We start from the raw sequence: 23,860 nt of genomic DNA on the forward strand, positions 1-23,860 counted from the left end.
TGACTATACAAAAAAACCTGGATTTTTACATTTATTTTATGATCAATTATTATTATTGTTATTATTATTTTTATTTTATTATTCCCACTCTATTTTTGTCCATTCATCATTATTATTATTATTATTAATATATTAATATTATATTATTAATTATTATTATTGTTGTTATTCAAAGTCAAAAAAGTCAGTTATATAATAATAATAATAAATAATAAATTTAAAGTTATTATTATTTTTATTATTTTTCCCCCTTCAGCATTTCTCCATCTACACTATAATGCACGTGACAATGATCGGGTACAGAAATATCAGTGCATGGACATGAGGCTGCTTGTGTTGCTTAAGTACAATTAGCAGGAGGTATTGATTATCAAGTCCAATTAGGATGAGAGGCATTAGGGAGACAAGAAGGAGGCGAAAGCTGTCTTGCTGGCAAGAGACAAGTGTTGGCCTAATTACGCCGCTCTTTCTCGCTTTCCTCCTTCTCCCGCTCGTCTTTCTTCATCTCTTGTTCTCGGTCCCTTGATCCCCTTCAGCTTTAGTTTAACAGGAATATTAATAAGCTTTCATTTGATAAGATGTCGGAATCGTTTCATGCGTTTCCATTGAAAAAACGGCAAAAGAAGGAAATTGAGTCATTTGATTGTTGGAGTAGCGTGATGGACTCTGAGAAACTAAAAAAATTCTCATCCCTCACCCAAAGCAAGAAATGGATGGGTGGATTTCAAGCTCATTTTTGAGCTTACAACGTTCAAATTATTCCCGCTTCAAAAATTTCGCTCTCCAAGAAACCATCATGACCGGCATTAAAATACACTAAGAGCAGTGTTTCTGTTTTTTTTTCCTAGAAAGTACATTTTTATATTATCGAATGAAACGAAAATATTCTCCATAGCGAAAAATTCTTCGGAGAAAATCTTCTGGTTACGAAGAGCCACAAGCCGAGAAGTAATAACAGAAAATGGGAGATAATTATGTCCTTTTGCTCATCTTTGTTGCGTTCATTGGCACAAAACACAAGCTTGTTCTGGCTTTTCTGTTCCAAGACAAACTTTATTACTTCATGGAAACTTGGGCGGATAGATTCTCAGTAAAAAAAAAAAATACTGCGATAAGTCTTGGGTAATTTTGAGCTCATTCTTCCTTTAAGAGCAGTCTTTCAAAAATTGTTTCTCGTTTCAGTCAGCCTATGACTCATCCCTTGACTAATTTTTGATAGGGTCAGAAATACGAAGACGAGCTACAGATATATGATTAAAAGAAACAAACAAAATAACTAAAACCAACTAACTTAATTCAAAAAACAAAAATACACAGCTACTACTGCTTCTTGAGTCACTTCCAGTTTTTGTGGAACTCTTCTTTGTTTGTGTCCACATGACTATATTACACTGCCCTGTAATACGGAGTACCCCAAGGCTCCTGTTTAGGTCCTCTTTGATGTATAGACTGAAATATTTCTATTAAAAAAAACACTTATAGCCCTTAAATATAAACTAACAAATTAGTTGATGATGTACGGTTGAATCTTTCACACTCTTGTCAGTTTGGATTTTTATTGACCTTACCAGTAGTTGACGTTTATTTTACAGCCAACAGAATGATCTTTAAGAGACGCCACAAAGAATGTTTCTTATGGTCTTTAAGCAGTAAAAAATTAACCCAATTAAACTTGAAGCCACAGGAGATAGCAAGGCCATTCCTCAGCTAAAGAAGATCCCCCTGGGAAAAAACTCAAAGAGGTCCAGCTGGGACCGAATCCATTGAGAAAAGACAACGAAGACATTTTTTAGGCGTCTGCGTGGAATTTTGAGAATTGCGGCTTGATTTCAGTCCGACGTAGGATTCCAATATCAACTCTGGATTCTGCTAGTCGAGAGCGACGCCAAGACAGACACACAGTGTGATTTGTTCTCAAGCTTGAAACAAATAAAACCATTTGTCATCAATTTATGACTTTTATTTGTCCCGACCAATCTGCAGAGCACTTTTGAACCCGCGCTTAAGCCCAAAGGAGCCTTGCCCAGTAATAACATCATCAAAATAAAAAGTAGGCAGACCATTCGACGATAAGCTGCCCCATGTTCACAACTTCCTGCCAGGGATTCGATTCAAGACGATAATTAGACGTGCATGCTTTACCGGGTCACTCGCTCATAGATTAATGACAGATGTTTGCTTGTTACCCCATCCACAAATATTCTCAAATATGACGCATCAGATTTGCTAACATGTATGACGGGATCAAAACAGGAAATGGACTTTAAAATAATTCAGCTGTTGTAACTTTCTGGAAATTAGTTGAACCGTGTTTTCTATTTAATTGAGTGAAGTTGAGTAAATGCAAATGGTTTGATGGATGGATGGATGGATGGATGGATGGATGGATGGATGGATGGATGGATGGATGGATGGATGGATGGATGGATGGATGGATGGATGGATGGATGGATGGATGGATGGACGCAAACCAAAGCAAACCATGTTTTCTATTTAATTGAGTGAAGTTGAGTAAATGCAAATGGATGGATGGATGGATGGATGGATGGATGGATGGATGGATGGATGGATAGATAGATAGATAGATAGATAGATAGATAGATAGATAGATAGATAGATAGATAGATAGATAGATAGATAGATAGATAGATAGATAGATAGATAGATAGATAGATAGATAGATAGATAGATAGATAGATAGATAGATAGATAAACTGTGTGGCTGCAAAGAGACACAAAGGCAGAACTTGTGTTTGTCAGCAGCCTTTGACAGTGAGAGCACTCCACTTTGTGTCGAGAGTACGTCAGTGTGGTTTCATCTCACATGTAGCACTCAGGAGAATTACAACCTTGCGTGTATTATTAGCTTCTGTGTGAGTTGTGTGTAGGTGGGCGTACGTACATGTGCGCTGAATGCACACAACGAAGCGATGATTGCCTTCTGGACGACTCACAAACACATACATGGGCCGCATGTGTAAGAAGTGGGCTCTTTTACAGGGACATGCTGAGGTGCTGTCATGTTGTGTGTTTGTGTGTGTCATGACAGCAGGATTGCGTGGGTAGTGCGAACTTTTCACAGTGGTTGTCTTCTACACACTCACGACAAGAGGTCACCATTCGTGATGGCGACTGATGAACAGATGAGATGAGTCCCGCCAATGTAACACTTTGGGTGTGTTTGCCCCGCAACGCAAAACGACTAGCTACGGCCCTGGGCGGAGCCAGCGATGATGTCACAGATATCGTTTTATCAGCAGCTTTTTGCGTTGATGAACGAGGCAGCCTGTTTTTGACTCTCATGTCATTTTCAACATCCAGTCGCAAGAAGCACTACATTGCAGATGGATGGATGAATTTTTCTTTAGGCACTGACCAAAAGGAAACATCTGCTGGCTATCACTCTAAAATGCATCAGTGGAACATTTATCATTTTCATGCCTTTTGAGTTATTTTCTTTTGAAAGGAGGCCAAGTTCACATGTTTGCACACCCACAGTAGGAATAGCCCCCCCGTCCGCAGTCATCCAAATGTTTTATTTTGAAAGCGGAAGAAAATGCTTTTCAAGATGATTATCTTACGATAAAATATCAAAATACAGGCAAGTGAGGTATATTTGTCTTTCTATGGCTAAGGCGCGGCCAAGCCAAAGAAAGCCCGAGCGAATGATTGACACAAAACGATTGTGAACGGATAATAGGAAAACAGCGAGATGCCGAGAATGATTTCTATATAAAAGGCAAAGGACTTTTTTATTGCAGCCTGCAGTTACATGTGAATAAGAAAAGTCCTTAAAGAGCATAACCTTCCACAAATAACGGCATGCACCTTACAAGCGATGCCAACAGACACACAGACTGAAAATCCAACAAATACAGGATTCTAATTTTTGCCCCCCCTCCAAAGTACAAAATAAAGCTCCCCCACTTTTTTCATTACCTTTAAATATTTGCCACCCCTACAAAGTCAGACAAAAGTTTTACAAAGATTATAGTGCTCTGTTTTAACCATCAGCTCATATGCGATCCTCTTACGAGTGTACCTAATATTGTGACCGAGGCAACAACAACCCCCCAAAAACAAACCGAGGAGCTTTTTTTCAACTTGAAAAATAGCAAATGCTCTTAAAGTTTAGTACCGTGTTCCATATGATGAAAGAGATATGGGTAGGCAAGTTTCCCTTCTTCACACACCGGATTCAAACGATCCGGATCATTATTAAGGTTCTACCCAGCTTGCCGATCAGGTGATTATTTGAATCGGGTGTGCTCCGACCTGGAAAACAGCCAGGACAGCGGTTCCTTAAAACCGGACTTGGCCAACCCATTGCTCAAATTTCCTTACGCTCTTCTGCATACACAAATACACCGAATGTCAAAAAACGTAATAACCCTAACCGCTAACCCTAACTTAACCCCTTGCAGCGAATTCCTAAAAATCAAGTGACTCACTCCAACCACCGAGCCGAACTGCCAAACCACAATCCCGAACCCTGACCACAAATGTCCTATCTCTAAACCACAGCTCTAACCCTCCCTCTAGTTTAATACGTAACTTTTAAACGTAACCGCTGATCCGTCCCTAAGAGCGGCACCACAGGTCATGTAAGGCATTGCGATTGGCGTGACGAACAAACAGGCAGCCGTGACAAAGCCACAAATGGAACCGAGCGTGTTGATTGTCATCTCGAAGAGGATCTAAAAAAAAAAAAGACCGAAGTGAACGTACTTGACGGAATAAACATCAGACCTGCAGTAAACAATTCAGTGAGAGTAAAAATCACAATTAACATGTTTGTTGCAAAAAAATAATTGCCTGATCTGTAATCATTTAGCTCAACGGGACGTATGGAGAGACGAGATGAAGGCTGAAGACAGTCCTACATAACAGCACAGTGGTTTCAGCCCTCTTCTGTGGGCGTTTGGTGTATTTATAAGCCAGTGGGTTGGAGTACATTAACCCCTGTGCAGTACAGAACATGAAAAAAAAAAAGAAAAACAATAAAACAAAGACTGATTGTTGGCTGTATCCAGTTAGGATCATTTGATGAAACAGAGGTGACGGTGTTCCATCTGTTCGGGGAGCGTTACAGTCAACGATCTGTTCTCCGAGGAAGTGCGCGTACGGTACGGCGGCCCCGCCCCGGCCAGATGGAGGAGATTCCACTTCCTACGTGAAGTCCGAGGACCGACGGTACGCGGAAGTCCACACGGGCCCGTCGCGGATCACCACACGCGGCACACCTTGTCCGATACCATGTAGCTGCTTTGGTTGCAGCCGTACACCTTGGCGAACTCTGGGAAGTTCTGGAGGGACCCCAGCACCCTGACAAGCAAATCATATCAAAAACAGAACATGTAATTTCTGTTCTATTATACTAAAAAAAAGAATCATTTTACTTCCTTAGCAATTTTAGCTAGTTTTGGTCAATAACCTTGAAGCCCCCACCTGAATTTTCCCGGACTGTGCTGATCGACTTGGATGGAACTCAAAGCGTCTTCCGGTCGCCGCGTTCCACACCACACCTAACGCCGATTATAATCGATTTCATATTTTGTTGTTATCCTTCAGACCGCCAGCTAATCAACTCCATACAATGAACGGCATTCTCAAAGAATACGTCTTATTATTGATCTAATCATTCATCTGGCAAATAATTGTCTACTACCTGAGCAAAGTTGAGGAAGAAGAGTTGATCGTGATTAAGGTCGAGCCCTGGCAGCCGTGGTTCCTCACCGTGTTTCTTCACGTAGTTCTGATAGGCCTGCAAACACACAAGACACGTCGCTATTTATGTCAATATATGGAAATACGAATCTAATTTAATTCAACAGAATAATTGACAAGCTCTACTTGTCAGTCAGACTTCTCCAGTTAATATTGGTAAGAGAAGACAGTCTTGTCCCAAACGTTGTTTCCGGGCTCATTACCTGATAGGCCTGTCGTACTCCTCCGTTATCAGCAATGTTCTCCCCGAGGGTGTTGTTACCTTTTAGCTAGAAGGATGGACAACAAAGAGATGGCAGCGTAAACAGCAATCCAGCACACACTAAACAAATCTCTTTCTTCAGAATGGAAGAAACGGTTTGAAAAGGAAACGGTGCCTGGGGGGAAATAAATAAGGACCGCGGGGGAGTTTGCAATCTGTCAACAGAGGAAAAATATGAAAGCGTCCGTGAGGCAGGGAGGAGATGAGCGGACGTGACAGATGTGTGAAAAAAACGGGAGAAGGTACGACTTTTCGGGATACCGTACGTTGAGTCCGTTGGCCAGGTCCCAAGAGAAGTTGGCGTACTGCTCCACGATGCACGCTGACAGCTCCAAGAACCTTTGAGCCGAGTCCTCCGTCCACCAGTCCTTCAGGTCGCCGTCTTTATCGTATTTACGGCCTTGAAAAACAGCAAATACATCACTTTGATAAATAAACGAAAAAAAAAACGTCAGGCGTTGACTGAAATCCAAAGATTTCAGTAATGCGCTTCCAAATGCGGAATGGTCTCTTGTCATTTTTATATTTCATTATTTATTGGAATACTAAAAGGGGGTTTTTGGTTTACGGGAGTCCTGATAGATGAGTTTTTTTTCCGATTAGGAACACGATAAACAAGTCTCTGCGGTGGCACCCTCGATGATCTCTGCACTTCCATTTTTGCCCAAAATTGTAAATATAAGTTGGCCTACAGCGGTAGTTAGCCTTACATCCCTCATCGCCATGGCAACTCAGGCGCAAACCAAAGAGCCCCTCGGTTTACCTGCCATTGATTTTCCTTTTAACCATGTTTAAATATTAGCTTTGCTGCGTCCCAATCGTTCACGAGGTCACACGTACACGCAAGTTTCCTGCCGTCTGACCTCGAGACCCGCAAGGTCACGTAGCCGGGTGCCCGGTTGCTATGACGAAACAGGGAAGGGATTATTTAGATGAAGTTAGCAACCTACCGATGTTGTCAAAACCGTGCATGACCTCGTGGCCGATGACCATGCCGATTCCTCCGTAGTTGAGAGATTTGGCCTGGCCTTTACTGAAGAACGGCGGCTGCAGGATACCGGCGGGGAATACTAACGGAAGAGATGAGACGGAAAGATTTGCGGACCTGCCTCGAGTAACAACATGGACAAGATGAATTGTGGTTCAGTGGATCGAAAAAGTCTGCACTGATTAAGACCAGGAGAAGCCGACTAGACCAGTTACAATTTATTTGGGGTTAATCGGAGACACGTTAAATTGTGTTAATTTCGGATTCCACTTGTGAGAGGGTGTGCACACTTGTGCAACCACTATCTGATATTTTTTTTACACTTGAGTTGAACACATGTCAGATCATTGGTGGAAAAAGATTTGAGATGATTTATTTTGGTCTCGTATTTTTCATTTCTCATGGTCACATTTTTTATGTCAGCAAAAAATCCAAAGCGGGTGTGCAGACTTTTGATATCCACATTGTGAAAGTGGCATAGCGTATGTGGAATACTTATGATGTTTTTTCTCCACGAGTAGAAGGCGTTAATGACAGCTGCTCCTGACACCCACCTGAAGATGAGCACAAGATTTATTAGAATAAAAAATGTTTTGTTTTTTTTGGTCAATTTTTGGTTGGTTTTGTTCTATTTCATTTTAATATCCTCTTTTCCTACGTCTACTTTTCATGGATTGGCTATGAGTTCGATTTTGGTCTTTACCTGTTCTCAATCAGCGCCGTCCGGACACACCTGTGTCTTATCCAGGTGGGCCTGGTTGTCTCGTAAATTTGTTTGTATTCAGTTTTGCGGTTTCTATCAGTCTATGTTGCGTTGTGGTTTGGTCTCGTCATGTTTTTTGTAGTGGCTAAGGTTTTCTTTCTTTCTGCTTCCTTTCCATTTCAAACATACACAATTTGTTCAGTCTTACTCATCTTTGTTGACTTGCACTCTGAGTTTCTGCAGAATTTTCTTCTTGTTGTAGGCCGTGGTGTGCACGATGTTTTCAAAGAACTCGTCTACGCTGTAGTTGAGCTAACGCCAACACACAAGCCAGTTACGAAACGATTTAAAAAAAAAAAGAGATCTTCAGCCACGATAAAGCCATCGTGTATCACCTTACATCAGTCTGAAAAATTTGGCGGACACTCACGTCTTTGTACTCGTCGTTGAGGTAGTTATCGTCCATGATGTTGTCAGAGTAGCCAATTTGTTCCCGGATAGCACGAACCTGAGAAGAGGAACCGATTTTTCAAATGATCCTTCACTCATTCCAACGTCCAAATGGATAAAGGAGCTGTTTCCCGTACCTTTTCCTCTGCTGCTTTTTTGGTGACTGCATCCATCCAGGTCAGTTCCTTGAGGTTACTGATAAAGACCTCTCGGATATCTTTAATCATCTCCTCCATCTTGGGCCGGAAGACAAACGAGTCAATGGATTTGTCACGTAGAAACGCAAAGCTACGACACACCGTTTAGTAAGAATTAAAATGATTTCCCTCATTATTATATAATTGGGTCAGCGGGTTAAAATAGATCTTAAAATAGTGATCCAGGGCATCAAACAGCCATCAGCACCCGGCGTTGTAAATCATCTCACTTTTTGGGTTGGGTGCGTTCTTGCACATTTCTCAAAAATGACACACGTCGTAAATCTCGATGTCATATCCCACTCTCGCATGTGGAACGCAGCCTGCGTGTTTGTGTGTCTTCTCGAGTTGTACGACCATATGCTGGTAAATAGATTGCAGCCTCAAAACACAATGGCCGACAAAGATTTATTTCCCGAGTGACTCGCTGTGAGGTAAAACTCACAATACCGTGGGTGTCATTTAAGAGCGCTGCTGCTTTACTACGTCAACAATTCTTGAACTTTTTATTGCACTGTACGCTTTCCCTATAATTCTTCTCTATATGCTATTTTTTTATGGGTTGTATTTTTATCGAGGGTTGAAACAAATTTTAAGACTGTTGATAACCTAAAACTGGCCTCAAACTCTAATTTGAAACCCAAAAACTGTCTTTAAATCCGAATTTGGAATGCTTGAAACTCCAATTTGAAATCTTAAACCAGGGTTACAATTCTGGCCTGACAACCTAACCCATGCTCGAAACCCTGAATCTGGTTTGAAACAACCCAACCGTATCTTAAAACATTAATTTATACCCGTAGAGATGTTGAAGGGAATTTACTCAAATGTGAAAAGGACTGAAAGAAACCAAAAATGGACTGACCATCTTTTTGCTGTTATCCGAGAAGGCCTCCTGCACGTAGAGGCGCCCGACGGCATTGTACATAGCACTGCTGACAAACACAGCGCACTGACGCCACACCGGTTCCTCCGCCGTCGCGCCGTGCATCGCCTACGAAGAAACACAACACGTCCGTTTGATTTCCCCGAAATCATTCGTGACGAATTTTTCTATCAACATCCCGGGCCGTACTTTTTTGAAGGCTTTGGCCGTATCCCTGTACGCTTTGCTCAGGTGATCCACCATCCCTGAAGCGAAACGCCACATCAAGTAGTTCTGCACGTCCCTGCGAGGAGACGAGGGAAGGCCTTCAGAAAACGTGACGGATCGATCGGATCGATCGATAACCCTCGCGAAAACGCAGAGAGCCGCAAATATGCGTGAGCCGTGTTTATTACGAGTCGCGTACCTCTTTGAATATTTGGCCAGGAGTGGGTTGAGCTTTTTGAAATAGTTGGGGCTCAAGTTTATCACCTCCTCGGTGTCTGTGACGGTGATGTTGACTGTATTCATTATCTGGGCGGTGAAATAACTCCAGTTGAATGGCTTCGGGACAAAAACAGAATATATTAGAACGAGGACGAGAAGGTTTAGGAGAGCAGAGTTCCCGACGGTTTACCCTCGAATCCACTTCGAGGGTGAAATTGGTGTTGAGATCTCCAAGTTCCATCCGGTTATAACGCAACTCTCGATCGTTAGAGACACTCGGGGAATCGTTAGCCTTGGAGAAGAAAAGAAAGAGGTTAAAAGTCAACTCATTTCTCCATTTATCCACCCCCCGGTCTCTCTGAACCGTGAGCTTAGCCGGAGTGCCGTTCCAGGAACAACAAACATCTCTGGCGCCTTTGAGTTCTGTAAATGTCAGAGTCTGCACAGCGGTCGAGATGGCTTTGTGTTGGTAGCCAGGTGAACGTTGTGATTAATTTGAGCCTTCTTGCCACTCAAAACACTTTCCCCCATTGAAATGAATGGAAATGCGATTAATCCGTTCCAGCCCTCACCGATAAAATTCCAATGTACCTGCTAACCTGATGGGAAAGAACCAAACCTACTTTGAGAAACGTGCTGTTGATTGTAAATTTGACCACGCTCCTGCTCCAGTCTAAGATGACGTTCTACATCTTATTGCCAAGAATGTGCTTACCTCGGCAATGCCCCGCTCCAGCTCCATTACCCGCGCCACTTCCTCTCTGATCAGCGTCTCGTTGACGGACAGACCTCGGTCCGTCCGGATCAGCTTCACCAGGTCAATCGCAAAGAGCTCGTAGAGCCGGCACGCCTGTCGAGCGATCACGATCAAACGAGACAAGCGAGAGTGAGCGAGGGCTGTCAATTATTGAAGTTCAACCGTCATGGACGCAAGCTGTGAATCCGGTCGATTGCTTCTCTGAATTGAGATGAGCCCGAATACTGCTGGCACTTAGTTCTACGTTTCAGAGCTGATTTTGTTACGTATCGGTGGACAACACGATAAAACCAAACAAAAACATTCCACCCACTTCTTCGTTCGATCCATTACAAGCATGGTCACCTTTGGACCAGACGCCCAGACTGTGCTGCTGCTCAAACTGCCAAAGAGAAAACCTTTTTAGTGGACGAGATTTGAATGTTTGCTCGAGTTATTTCACACGTACATGAATGATGTGTGATTTGGAGTCCCGTTCATCAACGTCGACGTACATGGACACCAGGAGAACATTTTGATATTTCACATTCAACTTAGCTATGACATCCTCCACCCGCCATGTTTTACCTGCCGGAAGAGACTCAATGAGAATGTGTGGAGGGTACAAAAACAGAACTATCAGGAGTACTTCACCATAGTCGGCGGTCCAATTGTCCACAGCCATGGGCCACTCAAAGACATCAGGCAGGGTCATGAACAAAGGACTACCTCCCTTTTGCTCCGTTAGACCTTTGGAAAAAAAATTTCATCATGCAGGGGTCATTTTCCATGCACAATTTATTTATTTATTTATTTATTTTATTTTATTTTATTTTATTTTATTTTATTTTATATTTATTTATTTATTTACTTTATTTTTTATTTCAATTATTTTATTTATTTCACTCACTGTCATTGGTGCAGGACTTGTAGAGGGTCTTTGCCTTGCTGAGAGCTTCCGCTTCATCCTCCACATTTTTTTCAAGAACACCTACAAAACAAAAAACCAAACATAAAACTTTTACTTGGCAAGCGCTCTTAAAGCAAACTACCGTTGTTTTAAAATGTCTTTATTTATACTCAATGAACCTACAGATTTGATTTTAGTCGTTACAGTCCACAGTAATATTTCATGTTTTACGTAAAAAAAAAAAATCTTGAAGCAAGCAGAAGGCTCTTACACAAAAACCAACATCCCATCAATGGCACAGCCAAGTGACGGGACAGAACAGAAAATAATTTGTGTCACATTGAGGCCGCTTCAATGCGGAACCGTCGACGTCTCCGGTTTGCGGGAAACCACTCGTGAAAATGGGTCGAAGCTACATCCGGACATGGTCTCTAAAAGTGTTTCATTTATCCACTCTGCCCTCATTTGCCTTAGCTGCCAGTGAAAACACTCTAAATTGAATTCAATATCCAATCAAAAGGTTAATTATTTGCTTTTTTTGCTTGACGTTTGCAAGCCTCCGGTGGACTTATTCCATTTTCATTTGCACTATTTATGTGCCGGTTAAATGTTAATGAAGAGAGAGCCTTTGGCGGGGCGCTCGCAGCTAAAGGGCACACGTGGCGTGCGCGATCGGATTAGCGACTGCTTTGGCGCGAGTGTTTAACTACAGCCAGGCTATAACTCAAACACGCCACGCGTACGTCTTACACTTAAGGGCGCGCTTTTATCGGGGAATGGATTTTACGTTTGTTTAAGGCATCCTGTCTGAAGCAAAGCGTTTAAATAGCTCACGAGTCGGATTAACCTTGATGATCTTAAATCACACCCCCCTGAGTTCCCGCCGACCTTTGCTAGTAATGCATATTAAACCAAATTTCACGGTTCGTTATATGATTAGCTTGGCTGGAGGGAAATCCAGAGCCGTTTCCGATAAACACACCTGCATCATACCAATAACAAAAGGTAAGCAGACCTGCATTGACTTCCGTGTATTGGACAGTCATGCTAACGCTAATTAGCTTAGTGCTGTATTGATGAGCTGAGAAGAGCTGCGGTATTTCTATTCATTTCAATGGGAGGGAAAAATAATCATATTTATATCCCTGTATATAATTCTTGATCCTTGGGGTATTTTGTCAAAAGCAAGAAAGTCACAGTCCTAACTAGGAACTGTTTTAAATTCAAACATGCACAATACGTCTTCCATTTCCTTAAAATATTTGTCAGCACGACAGCTCATTAAAGTGCATCAGCTCCTTCACAGCATAAATAGTTGATGTCGCGGGCAATTACCATCGAACCCTCAGCGATCATCATCCGTAAACTTATGTCGCTGTTACGTGTCTTGTCAGACGTGTTTGGTAAAATGGCTGCTCAGCGTCAAAGTGACGGCACATCCGAGACCGAGAAACGTGGATTTATTCCAACTGGCTTGTCGTTGTTTTGTATTCACAGCAAAGAGGAAAACATTGATTTTGGAGCGTTCGCCTGGTTATAAAATGTTCTGTATTGTAGCCAGTAGAGTGTCGAGTGAAAGGCCGAGAGCGAAGGTTATATATGAGCCTGTAAAAAATATGCCACTAAAGCAATATTTGCCGGCATCAACATGGAATTATTTCCAGGCTCATACAACGACGTGGCACGCCGGATATCGCCGAGGGCGCTTGAGTTTGACATCGAAACATAAACGATGACGTACGCTTTGACAGCCCTCACTAAAAGAGAAATATCACACATTTTTAGAAGAGTTCCAAGGTTCCTTATCACGTTTTTTTTTTACAGTGGAGTGGACGATATGGAGAGTTATATTTTTTCCATTATATAATCATTATGTATACTTTTTTTAAGATTTTAAGATTGGTTTAAAATGATGTTGTTTTGAGAAGACACATTTACTTTTTGGACATATTCAATTATAGATATTTTCATGGAGTTACTTTTTCTGCTATTTATTCCAGAGCTGAGTCCCCATGCAAGCAATAAAAAAAAGTTAATTTTCCACAGTATCGTTACTCTAACGAGATGAAAATGATTCCATTTTCCAGCTGATAAATTAGACTCCGCCCCTTCATCGCCCGTTACATTTACCACTTTGTATTCTTCCAAGCAGTAAATACTTCATTTGGACACATGATGACGATCAATACTACAATTAAATTCGCTTAATTGTGTTTATTGATCCTCGATAAAATATTATTGATAATGAATAATATTCCTTTAATCCATCATAAATAAACATTTAGCTAATAAAGACGTATCGTCATAATAAGGGTCATCAAGCTTAGTATTTATACCATGATTTTATCTATTTTACAAGAAAGCTTATGTGACGGAATTATTAACCACGACATTCTAATTCGTTCACAAATCATTGATAAACAACTAGTGTTTTATAACGAGCTCCGCCCATTGATTGCTAGCAAAGGAGCAAGGTGGGCTCACCACTTGGCAAGCAAACGGGGTCACGCTCATAAATCTCCATAAACTTCTCAACAAATGAATTTTTCAAGCATTTGTGAAGCGTTCATAAGGGAATCCTCTATTTGTTGACGGACATGCTCGAATTGGACTTGAAAACAGCTTTCGTTGCCAACTTCCACACGCAAAAATAAACCCCAACATGTGTGTGTATAGATCACGTCTGTCGAGGCCGACGGCGTGACGGAACGATGCTTGTGATGTGGCCGCTGATGAGCTCGAAATACAATACGGGATTTCGACAGAGCTGTTTTTTTTGTTTTTATATCCCTTCCCCCTGGTTTTATTCCTTTTCAGGCTGACAGCAAATATGAAAAAAATACACCAAGCGAAGACAGGCCACGTGCGTAAATGCTCAAGCAAGATTACTCGAATGAGACGTTGAGCAATGTTTATTTTGCCCCCCCCCCTCCCTGTGTGATTTTGCATGTCAGGCCAGCCAAGCGGGGAAAGAGCAACAGATTATATTTGTTTGTTATGAAAACAAAACGCTTAATGCTGGCCATTTGTACGTATTTACTACGGTGAACAGACCGGCCTTTGGAGCTGTTACATCTCGTCCCGCGGCAAATTAGTGACGGGAAGCAGAAGCCGGAATTTCATTTGAGCGCTTCACTAATGACGCTTTGCAATATGCACTTTTATCACTAAAAGCACCCTGTGAGGAAAAAGGACGGAAGCATTAAAATTGTCTGCATATCAATATTATGTTGAGCTGCGGAATGAAATTTTTTTTCGGGGTTTCAATACGCAGCTCTGATTTGACATGCGAGTTTAATTTGTTCCGTAACTCAAAAACACTTGCTACTGTCCAGCAAGTTTTATTATTCGAGTCCACGTATTGTCACTTTAACAGCTTTTGGGCAACTTCCAATATCGTATTTTAGCCCGAAAATCCAATTTGACTTTAGAAGATGCGCTGAACTATTCATTCAGTTTCGTCCGTGGAAGACATTAACGCTACACAACACTCAAATACTACCAGAGAGAGATTTTTAGTACGGATGTTTATACGTATAGATGTCCAATCAGTAAAATACCGCACACGTTAGTGTTTTCGATAATGTGTCCCCCTCCGGGCTGTCCAGATTGCAAAGATAAAGTGCAACGAGACACGCTTTGCCTTTTCCTTCCGCCTTAAGCAGAGCGTAAACGGAATGATTTCACAAGTGATAGTTACGAGGCCTTCCGTAGCCGTTCGTCGCCTACCACTGAAGTCAGAGTTAACAATTTGATTCATCGCTAATAAATATTAGCTGTTCTTTTTTTTTGCTTAGCGGAAGCCTGAAGGTGTTGTTGTTTAAGTTTTAACCAAGCAAGTCTGCAACTCAAATTGATGCCAGCCGCGGTAACGACACTAACGACATTTCAGCTTCGGAATGCTAATGCTAAAACGCTAACCGCGTCGGAACGCGTTTAATTATGTGTGTCTTGAAATTTTAGACCCCTCTGGAATTCATCCCGTCATCATATACCCGAGCGGGGGAGCTGCCAATTGCTACTTGTCCTCTCGCAGAAAAACTGCAATCTAATCGAAAGCCGAACTAACTGTTATTAAGTGTAAAGAAAATGGCCACGTTGGAATTATTAACTGTATTTTGATACCCTGTTGATAAAAAGGAGTTAACAATATTTCAGCTACTTGAGGATGCTAAAAACGTGTTTTTGTTGATTGTGTGCATTTTGATCCGAATTTCAACACAGGCAGAAATTAATCCGACTGGAAGGTTCAGTTGAGGGAGGTCGGGGGTCGTCCTTCAGGCAGTTGGCTCCACACCGACTGCAAATTGACAGCGGTGACCTCCATGCCTGCGGGAGGACCCTCTCACTTACAAGTATTGCGCGTCATAAGGTGAGAAAGAATGTAACACAAGCTCGTTTGTATCCGTAGCCACGCTGAAGACACGCGGCGGAGCTCCCTCAGTGGATCAGATCAACTCTCCCGGCATTTATGACGGCTACCCAGTTTCGCTTCCTGAATTAACATACACTTTAATTGACAAAATAAGTCAACTCCTCATCCCAATTGATATTCCATTTGTGACTTGGAAGCGAAAGTTTTAAAATCACCAGCAAGTTTCTATACGATTTTTTTTCCACGTTCGGAAGGGGGGGCCTGAAAATATATCCTATTCCATGTTTTTTTTTCTTTTCCATTTACGCTGCCATGACGCACATCCTATTATGCCACTTGAGAATCGAAATTGTGTCACTTGAGCCATACAGGATAAAAGCAGGAAGTCAGATCATTTAAGTCAGATAATAACTACAGATCATTTTCACTATAACGTCCAGTTGCGCAATCGATCCATATTAACTATACACAACATTAATTTAAGACTAGAATCACTACTTTGTATTAAATTTGGCTCCGGCTAACCCCTAATGAGGACAAGCACGGTAGAAAATCAATGAATGGATCATGGATAAGCAAAACACTGTTTTTCACTGTTCGCCATTAAGGAGAAAGGACGCCATGATTTGTGTTGTGGCCTTTATGTGTGTGTATGAACAGACGCTGACCTTTGAGAACGACCGCCAATTCATCTTGCAGGATGCCAAAGGTGCTGTATCTCGAGCTGGTCTCGGGGATAATGTTTTTTTTCAGCCATCCCCCGCAGGCGTATTGGTAGAAGTTGTCGCAAGGGTCCACGGCGGCGTCCATGTTCTCAATCAGCCGAGCCGCTGCGCCGCAAAGAGAAAATCTATCAATCAGTCTTTTACATGAGGAATTTCATAACTCGGATGAATCGATGGCGCTCCATTCGTCTTTTCTAAAGCAGATGGAACCAAAACATCCCAAAATGTGCTCAGGTTGTATTTGAAGAGCTAGCGCTAGCTAAACACCATCTGACAGGGTAAATACGCTTGATTTGTTTTCTCTTTCAGAACCAGTCAAGCTTTTGCCTCTTTTTTTTCTTTTGTTTATACCCGAAAAATAAAATCAAACATCATCGAACCCGCCGCCTGATATTTGTCTTTCGGGTTTGACCAGAAGATATGGACCACCGGCCTTTTCCGATGTTTCGCGCTCTGCCGGTACGGTGAATTACGAACATATACACAAGTCGCCTTGAAAACAAACGACTCTTTTTTGTCCGTCAGAGACAAATACACTCATAAAACACACACACGTGGTGAAAATCTTTTTGTTGTTAGCTTCATTGGTTTTTAGGGAGCATCGGTCAACCATTGCACAAGTCGGACAGTGATCCACAGCAGCAGCAGCTCACGTCATGTTTCTGTCAAGATCAAGACTTCAGAAGACATCTGCTCCGCGTTTATCTCGTCACGTATGACGTCAAGAAAGAAGACAAACCGCTTACCCGATCGAGTGCAGTCAGCTGTCGTGCAGATTTCGACTACAGGGAACACAGAAGAAAAATCTTGGTGAATATTTACTGTGATGATGTCAGGGGAGAAATTGACTATGTGTGATTTCACACTGTCAATGTGCACACTCAGCAGGACATCTTGTGTTTGAAGATGATGGATTTTGGCTCACTCCGGGAACTCACCAGTCTGCTGAGTGGCAAAAAGAATGACGAGAGCCACGACGATGATGAAGAGCAACGAAACCACTGCGATGAGAGCGACCTCCAGGGAGGTCCAGCGAGGTTTTTTGGCAGACTTGGGCGTGTTGTTGTCGGTCATGGTCAGTACTTCACCTTCTGCTGCCAGTTGTATGGAATCACCTGAAGAGCACATTACACATACCATGAACTGACTTGAACAAACAGACAGACTGCCAAATAAACAAAACAGTGACTGAGGTAGTCATATATGTATTTAACAGAACCCTAAATATTTGCTAATTTGACAATATCTCATTTTAATTGACAAGCTAGTTTGGTTCCAAAATAGCTAGTAGCTAGCTTCTGCTTATGTCATCAATATACTGTATTGTATTGCTTAAAAAACATATTTCTGAGGTAGTCATAAATACATTTAACAGAAGCCTAAATAAATGCTAATTTGACCATATCTCATTTTAATTGACAAGCTAGTTTGGTTCCAAAAAAGCTAGTCGCTAGCTTCTGCTTATGTCATCAATATAATCTATTGTATTGCTTAAAAAAAAACATATTTTAGGAGGTAGTCATAAACACATTTAACAGAACCCTAAATATTTGCTAATTTCACAATATGTCATTTTAACTGACAAGCTAGTTTGGTTCCAAAATAGCTAGTAGCTAGCTTCTGCTTCTGTCATCAAAATACTGTATTGTATTGCTTAAAAAACATATTTTTCAATCAGTGTAGAAAACAGAATCCAAATTACTTACTGTACTTTGCGGCGCATGCTATTTTAGTAAAGCATTCTGTTAGATTCTGCATGAATAGATTCATTCTGGCCCTAGCTAGCTAGCTCACAACCTATATCGCAAGCTAGCTATATCTATAAATTTTGACAAACAAACGCTTCATTTGGGTATGCCCTACTTTTCAGTGTGTCTCTTTCTTCACAAGCCTTGAGAATAAAAAAAAAATAAAAAATAAATCTTGGAAATTTGTCACAGTTCAACTTCATGGCCACTGATGGCATAAAGAACAAAGAAAGCGGTGGGAAAACAACAGATAGCTACTGCAGACGCTTTCCTCCTGCTGCTCACTAAACAGCTTTGTTTTCCTCTCTGGGGCCAAAGTGAGAACTTTGCAAAGTTCATGTAACAAGCAAGAAAGTATCTCTGAAGGCAATTAATCTGTAATCCCCCCAGCACGCACTCACGCAATCGCTACTTACACACACACACACACACACGGGCCTCGAAGCCACGGTGTTTTTCTCTTTCTCTCTCACACATACTTTTATAAGCCGGTGTCATGAGGATCCCGTAAACACGGTGGGTCTTTCCATGTGTCGGCTGAGATGAGAGTGCCACACAACCAGAGGACAAAGCCTCTTGGCTTTCTTTGAACGAACACAAAGACCCACACAAACACTTAACGGCATTCGTTTCGAATCGTATTTCGTTCGACAAAGCTACAGATCGATTTAGCGGTTACCACGTCTGCTCTCACACTGGAGTCGGGCTGAATCTCGGTTCAGGTTTCCAATAAAAGTCACCTGGGATGGATTCAGGGGTCATCTACGACCCTAATGAGGTCAAGCACTGTTTAAAAAAACAGATGGATGGACCAATTGTTTTTTTAGAATCACTTGATCGTCACTCAGATCCTCCGTCGCCCACTCCTGCCATCAAACCACCGAGGTTTATTTGCCACTTGAGCATGCATCTCTTCACTCCTCACGCACCCGAGTGGAAGCTTTTCAGTCGAAGCCTGTCCTTCTTTTTTCGCCAGCACTCGTTTTGAATAAAAGAGAGACAAACAAGGAAATGAATTCAAACATCCTGTGCAATCTGCCTCGCCGAGGAGGCGGAAGATGCGGAGGTCAGATGCTTTTGACTTTATTTTACTCGTCTGGAGGCAAAACGCGTAGCGGTGACAGCCAGGCGTCCCGCCGCTGCAATCAAACAGTGTGTGTGTGTATGTCACGTCGGCGTGCATTATTCCACTTCTCCATCCTGATTCATTGCGTGCCAAGAAATGAAATGCAGATGCAATGAAGTTTATACAAACACAAGACCAGGCGAGGGAATGTGCGGAAAGAAAGACAAGAATGGAGGAGGTGTGCAAACCAAGTGGGACACTAAATCATGTTTGAAGGCGACTACCTCACACTGAGCTGAGGCATGTACGGTATGGCTCTCGTGGGCCAATCAGAGCGTGTCGTTCATTCGCCGTCACCGTGCTGGCAAATGTGTATATACATTGGAACCTCCAAAGTGGAACACCATCTAATCAAGCCTTCCATGCTAAATGATGGAGTGAATTTGTTCCAAGCGAATGGTCAAACCTGAACATACGTTAACATTTTAGCATTCACAATAAAGTATAAATAGAAGTTATGGATGGATGGATGGATGGATGGATGGATGGATGGATGGATGGATGGATGGATGGATGGATGGATGGATGGATGGACGGCCATGTCAGTCATGAGTCATTCAAGAGACTGATCAAAAGACTTTTTGGGAGGAACCCTGCGGAGGTGGCTGCTGAATTTCCCAAGCCCCATCAACCTGCTCCTCTCCGCAGGCCCGTGAGCCCGAAATGTGATGTGTGCTGCTTTTAAGGTGACAAGGAAAAGAAAGAGAAAGATTACTTCTCTGGAAGTGTGTGGCGTACACAAGTGAATTTCCTACCTGACTGCTGTGCACAGCCTGGAAGCAAACCTTTGCTACTAATAGTACTCATGTAATTTAAAGTTCAACCTAGTCCCATTTAAACCATAACAGGGTAACAAATGTAATTTAGCAGGCCGTCCAACAGTGGGGGAGAAAACGAGTGTAAAAACGGTCAAGCCGGTCTCGGACTGAGCCACGATCAAGTCAAGTTAATCATGTTAACGATGCACGAAGGGTGAAAGCAACCAATCAATGAAGAGGAAAGCATAACAAGTGAGTCCACAGAGAAGAGAACAGCAAGCTTTACGGCAACATGTTTTATCGCGTTGATGCTTTTATTTGAGAAGACCTCAAAGTTTCCACGCTCCCCCGTCTCCCTTTCCTACAGCCGTCTTTCCCAAAATATCCAAAACATAATCACTCCCCGTCTCTTGGGACCTTGGCAACCCCTTCAAAATTAAAGCCATCATTCACCGGGACACCTGAAAAAAAAAAAAACACCTCAACAAACGCACACACACAACACAGTCGGAGAGTTTTACAGGCCATATGCATGTGAGCCATGAACATGTCATACGGTTAATTGAGGTGTTCTAATAAGCACTGGAATGTGCCCTAGTTTAACTTAAAATAACACATTCTGTGTGGGACATGTGGCCAGTAGCTAAAATGGATCGTATCCACCGACAAACGCTAATGAGTACATTTGGGGAAGTTTGGGCACTCGATGTTTGTCGTATTAGCGGTGTCGATTTTATACGGTAAACCCCAAGAAAGAGTCGGGTTACTGGAGGGACGCCACAAACAGGCGAGGTTCTGGATATGTGGCCAAGAATGTGACCAAAAAGGATGACCGCAGGTTTGAGTCCCTGGAAGAGATTTTGGACCGATGGCTCCTCCCACTAAACCAAATAGTTTCGCTGACCAATCCGTCCAAGCCTCATTAAACATTGAAAAAGTCTTCGAAATAAAACTTCCTAGTCAATTTGACATTTCCACAAAAGTTGAAATGATATAGATGAAAAATATGTAAATGTGGCGTTAGCAGACTAAATCATATCATGCAGCCACCCCCAACAGCGTGCATATCACAATTTGGGAATCCGCGCTCAGAGGGATGCCGAATGCACTATTTTAATTCGCAGCTCAGCAGACTGCAACCCTATGAAACCTTTAATAAATCTTCACAGTCCCTGACACTTTGAACCCGTGCACTCCAATAACCAGTAATACGAATTTTGTTCTAAAATGTCAAACTCTCGAGAAAACATATTTGTTTTCGAACACATTTAATCGCAACTAATTACTATTGAAATTAAAGATTTATTTTTCCACCAGAATAGCATTTTAACAGCCATTAAAATGTATTGGGGGAAAAAACCTGAGTCAAAATTTTTTTCAAAAACATTGAGAATTAAAATGGTATTTCCTATTTAAAAAACGGTGGGATGTTAATTTAAATTGATTTAAAAATAATGTGATTTTTTTTAAATTAAATTTTAAAAGAAATGTTTGAAACCACCACTAGGGGGCTGACGCATCCCAAAAGTCAGCGTACTGCTCATCTATGCTGCAAGTGTTGAGGGATACCGACTGGCTCATTCCACTAATTTCAAAGAGAATAGCAGCTCAGTGGCCCTATAAAACTTTTAATATATTTTCACACCCACAAACACTTTTAATCTCGTGCACCCCTTGAGTGCAGTGGAATGTTAATTTCACGAGAAAAAGACCTTCGGGGGACAAAAACTACATAAATGTTGCCATTGCACTTTTAATCTTGGGCACCCCCATCAAACCCCAAAGAGTATGCACGCCACTATGAGAATTCCCACTGCCCCTTTTGCCTTGTAATTTCGGTGAGAATAACAGCTCGGCTGCTCTATTAAACTTTTATTATGCCCTCGCACCTGACAGAATCTCATTTGAAACATTGAACTATATTTTACATTTTCATTTCCACCATGCTGCCCGAATTTCAATTACTGTATGAATTTACAAATCTTTGATTAAAATTCTAATTATTCAAAACAATAAAATAAATAAACTGCATCATTCACGTTATTTGCAAACATTCAACAAACTACTTATCGAGTCACGTTTTAATTAACCAATTTTAGGGCACCGTGTCGCCCACGCGCCACACTTTGCCCACCCTTCAATTCTTCCAACCGAGTCCCACTACAACAGTGGCTCTGTGGTCCTATAAAACTTTCAATATGCCCCCGCAACCTGTGCCACAATCTCTCCGTTGAAAAATAGAGCAGCATACTAAATCTGACATTTCCACCTCGCTTGAAATAACAAAGATGAAAAGTTTGCGCGCGGGGAGACTCGCTCGTGCAATCAAATCAAAGCACACGCAAAAGTGGACTCCGCTCAAGCACACATGGTGTCACTCCTGTTGCACGTCGTGAAGTCTTGTGGGGCATTTTTTTTTTTTTTACATGAATCAACTGGTGCAAACTGGTGTCACGCAACGTGCACGCCGATACCCCCCCCCCCCCCCCCCCCCTCCATGCACACGTAATAGACAGAAACCCAAATCGGCGCAACTTACCGGACGTGTCAGGGAATTTTGCGACGATGCTATAAACTGGCATCCCATCCGTTCGTTAAACATCCATCAAATCCACTCGGGAGGAGGAGGCGCAAAGTGCAGGTCCGCTCGTCGCAGTCTGGAAAGGCGCAAAATCCCGCCTCTCTCTCCTTCCTTACTGCGCGCACACACACCCGCGCACATGCACACGCACGGACAGACTCACCACAACCTGCACCAGCATGACATGCAACCAGGCAAGAAAAAAAGAGGCAGCATCTCCGAAGTGATCCATTGCGCTATTGCGCATGCGGTGCAAGTCTAGTCAGGTGTGAGGTGGGTGCACATGCTCCACTTTGAAGCCCCCACGGAGCCGGTGAAGTGCGCAAAGGCTGACAAGCACGGCGGAGCAAACGTATTAACCTCGTGGACTTAAAGAAAATCCATCATAATTGTATAGTCCTTTGCATTAATCAGCACTAAAAAAAAAGATGAGTGACCCCTGTTGGAAATTGTCCATGGGTGTAAATAAAACTGTTTATGCAAAACTTCCCCTGTGTTCCTGATGGTTGCCAGGGTTACTTGAATGCCAATGATGATGAGCAGCGTTATCACTTAGGTGGCCATATTATTCTCTGCTTGTTTTAAATAACCAACAAGTGTCTTCTACCTAAAAACCCACGATTGCGTTCTCGTACTTCAAAATGTACGTTCATGCTTTAGAGAGGCTATGAGTAAGCTCGTGAAATTCTGCCTAGCAACAGGGCATTGCAAAAAATGTTTGGCCTTATACAGTAGCATTTTCTTGCTCATATTTCATCGTTCTAAAGTTTTGAATTATGATTTCACATGTTTTTTAAAAGAGCATAACTAAACTGAGGGTTGTTGTTTTCCAGAGGCTGTCTACAGAATAATAACAGAGAAACGATCTTGTAATTCGGATAATTCTGTTGCGGGCCAGTCAATAAAACCTTTGTCACAAGATTATCTTGGATTTTCCCACTGTTATTTTTTCAGTAAATCAAGCATTTGACACGGCTCAATGTTTACTCGAATGCGCGAATGGATAAACGCCGCTTTAGCTTTCTTTTTTGTCCTTTTGTTTGTGTGATCCCGCTCGCATGAGGCTATCTGGTGTAAATAATAAAAGTGTGTAATGGACCATCTTGCGACATTGGAAAACATCAGCAAAATAGGATCAATGCAATGAATCAGTTACTTAAATTACATTCAGAATTGAGGAATTCAATAGTGGGGGTTAGGGTTAGCCCGTTAAGGTTATTGCTAAGAGGGGTATGGTTCTTTTTGAGACAACCTGTGGATTT

General features: G+C 42.1%; 1 protein-coding gene across 4 annotated transcripts; it reads right to left on the bottom strand.

The window, feature by feature from the left end:
- Nucleotides 1–3,722: 3,722 nt before the first annotated feature.
- Nucleotides 3,723–22,787, bottom strand: LOC148395658 (neprilysin-like). 4 transcript variants are annotated; one of them, XM_088381535.1, is made up of 23 exons: nt 22,557–22,787; nt 17,324–17,500; nt 17,132–17,167; nt 16,329–16,490; nt 11,286–11,366; nt 11,030–11,125; nt 10,845–10,963; nt 10,710–10,778; nt 10,355–10,489; nt 9,830–9,931; nt 9,620–9,756; nt 9,403–9,496; nt 9,193–9,321; nt 8,268–8,366; nt 8,111–8,188; nt 7,889–7,992; nt 7,473–7,531; nt 6,940–7,059; nt 6,256–6,389; nt 5,931–5,996; nt 5,669–5,764; nt 5,449–5,525; nt 3,723–5,325 (listed from the first exon to the last, which is right to left on the bottom strand). In XM_088381535.1, exons 1-23 carry the CDS (start codon nt 22,597–22,599, stop codon nt 5,226–5,228), a joined length of 2,313 nt encoding a protein of 770 aa, XP_088237661.1. In that variant the 5' UTR covers nt 22,600–22,787; the 3' UTR covers nt 3,723–5,225. The 4 variants fall into 4 exon arrangements, with proteins under 4 accessions (XP_088237661.1, XP_088237663.1, XP_088237660.1 ...); XM_088381537.1 differs by lacking the exon at nt 22,557–22,787 and adding an exon at nt 18,613–18,682; XM_088381534.1 differs by lacking the exon at nt 22,557–22,787 and adding an exon at nt 18,092–18,500.
- Between the last annotated feature and the right edge of the window lie 1,073 nt (nt 22,788–23,860).

The sequence above is a fragment of the Syngnathus floridae genome, chromosome 7 (genome assembly GCF_059516105.1).
Source record: "Syngnathus floridae isolate MCC-2025c chromosome 7, RoL_Sflo_1.0, whole genome shotgun sequence".
Lineage (NCBI taxonomy): Eukaryota > Metazoa > Chordata > Actinopteri > Syngnathiformes > Syngnathidae > Syngnathus > Syngnathus floridae.

What these genes read in the sequence shown, in the direction of transcription:
- LOC148395658 (XM_088381533.1), bottom strand. Translation starts at nt 18,351, where the DNA reads ATGCCATCAGTGGCCATGAAGTTGAACTGTGACAAATTTCCAAGATTT. An exon ending in CGGATAACAGCAAAAAGATG is followed by an intron (nt 8,367 to 9,192) that starts GTCAGTCCATTT and finishes TTCCGGCCCAAG; the next exon opens with ATGGAGGAGATGATTAAAGA. An exon ending in GTGCAAGTCAACAAAGATGA is followed by an intron (nt 7,532 to 7,888) that starts GTAAGACTGAAC and finishes GCTCATCTTCAG; the next exon opens with GTGGGTGTCAGGAGCAGCTG.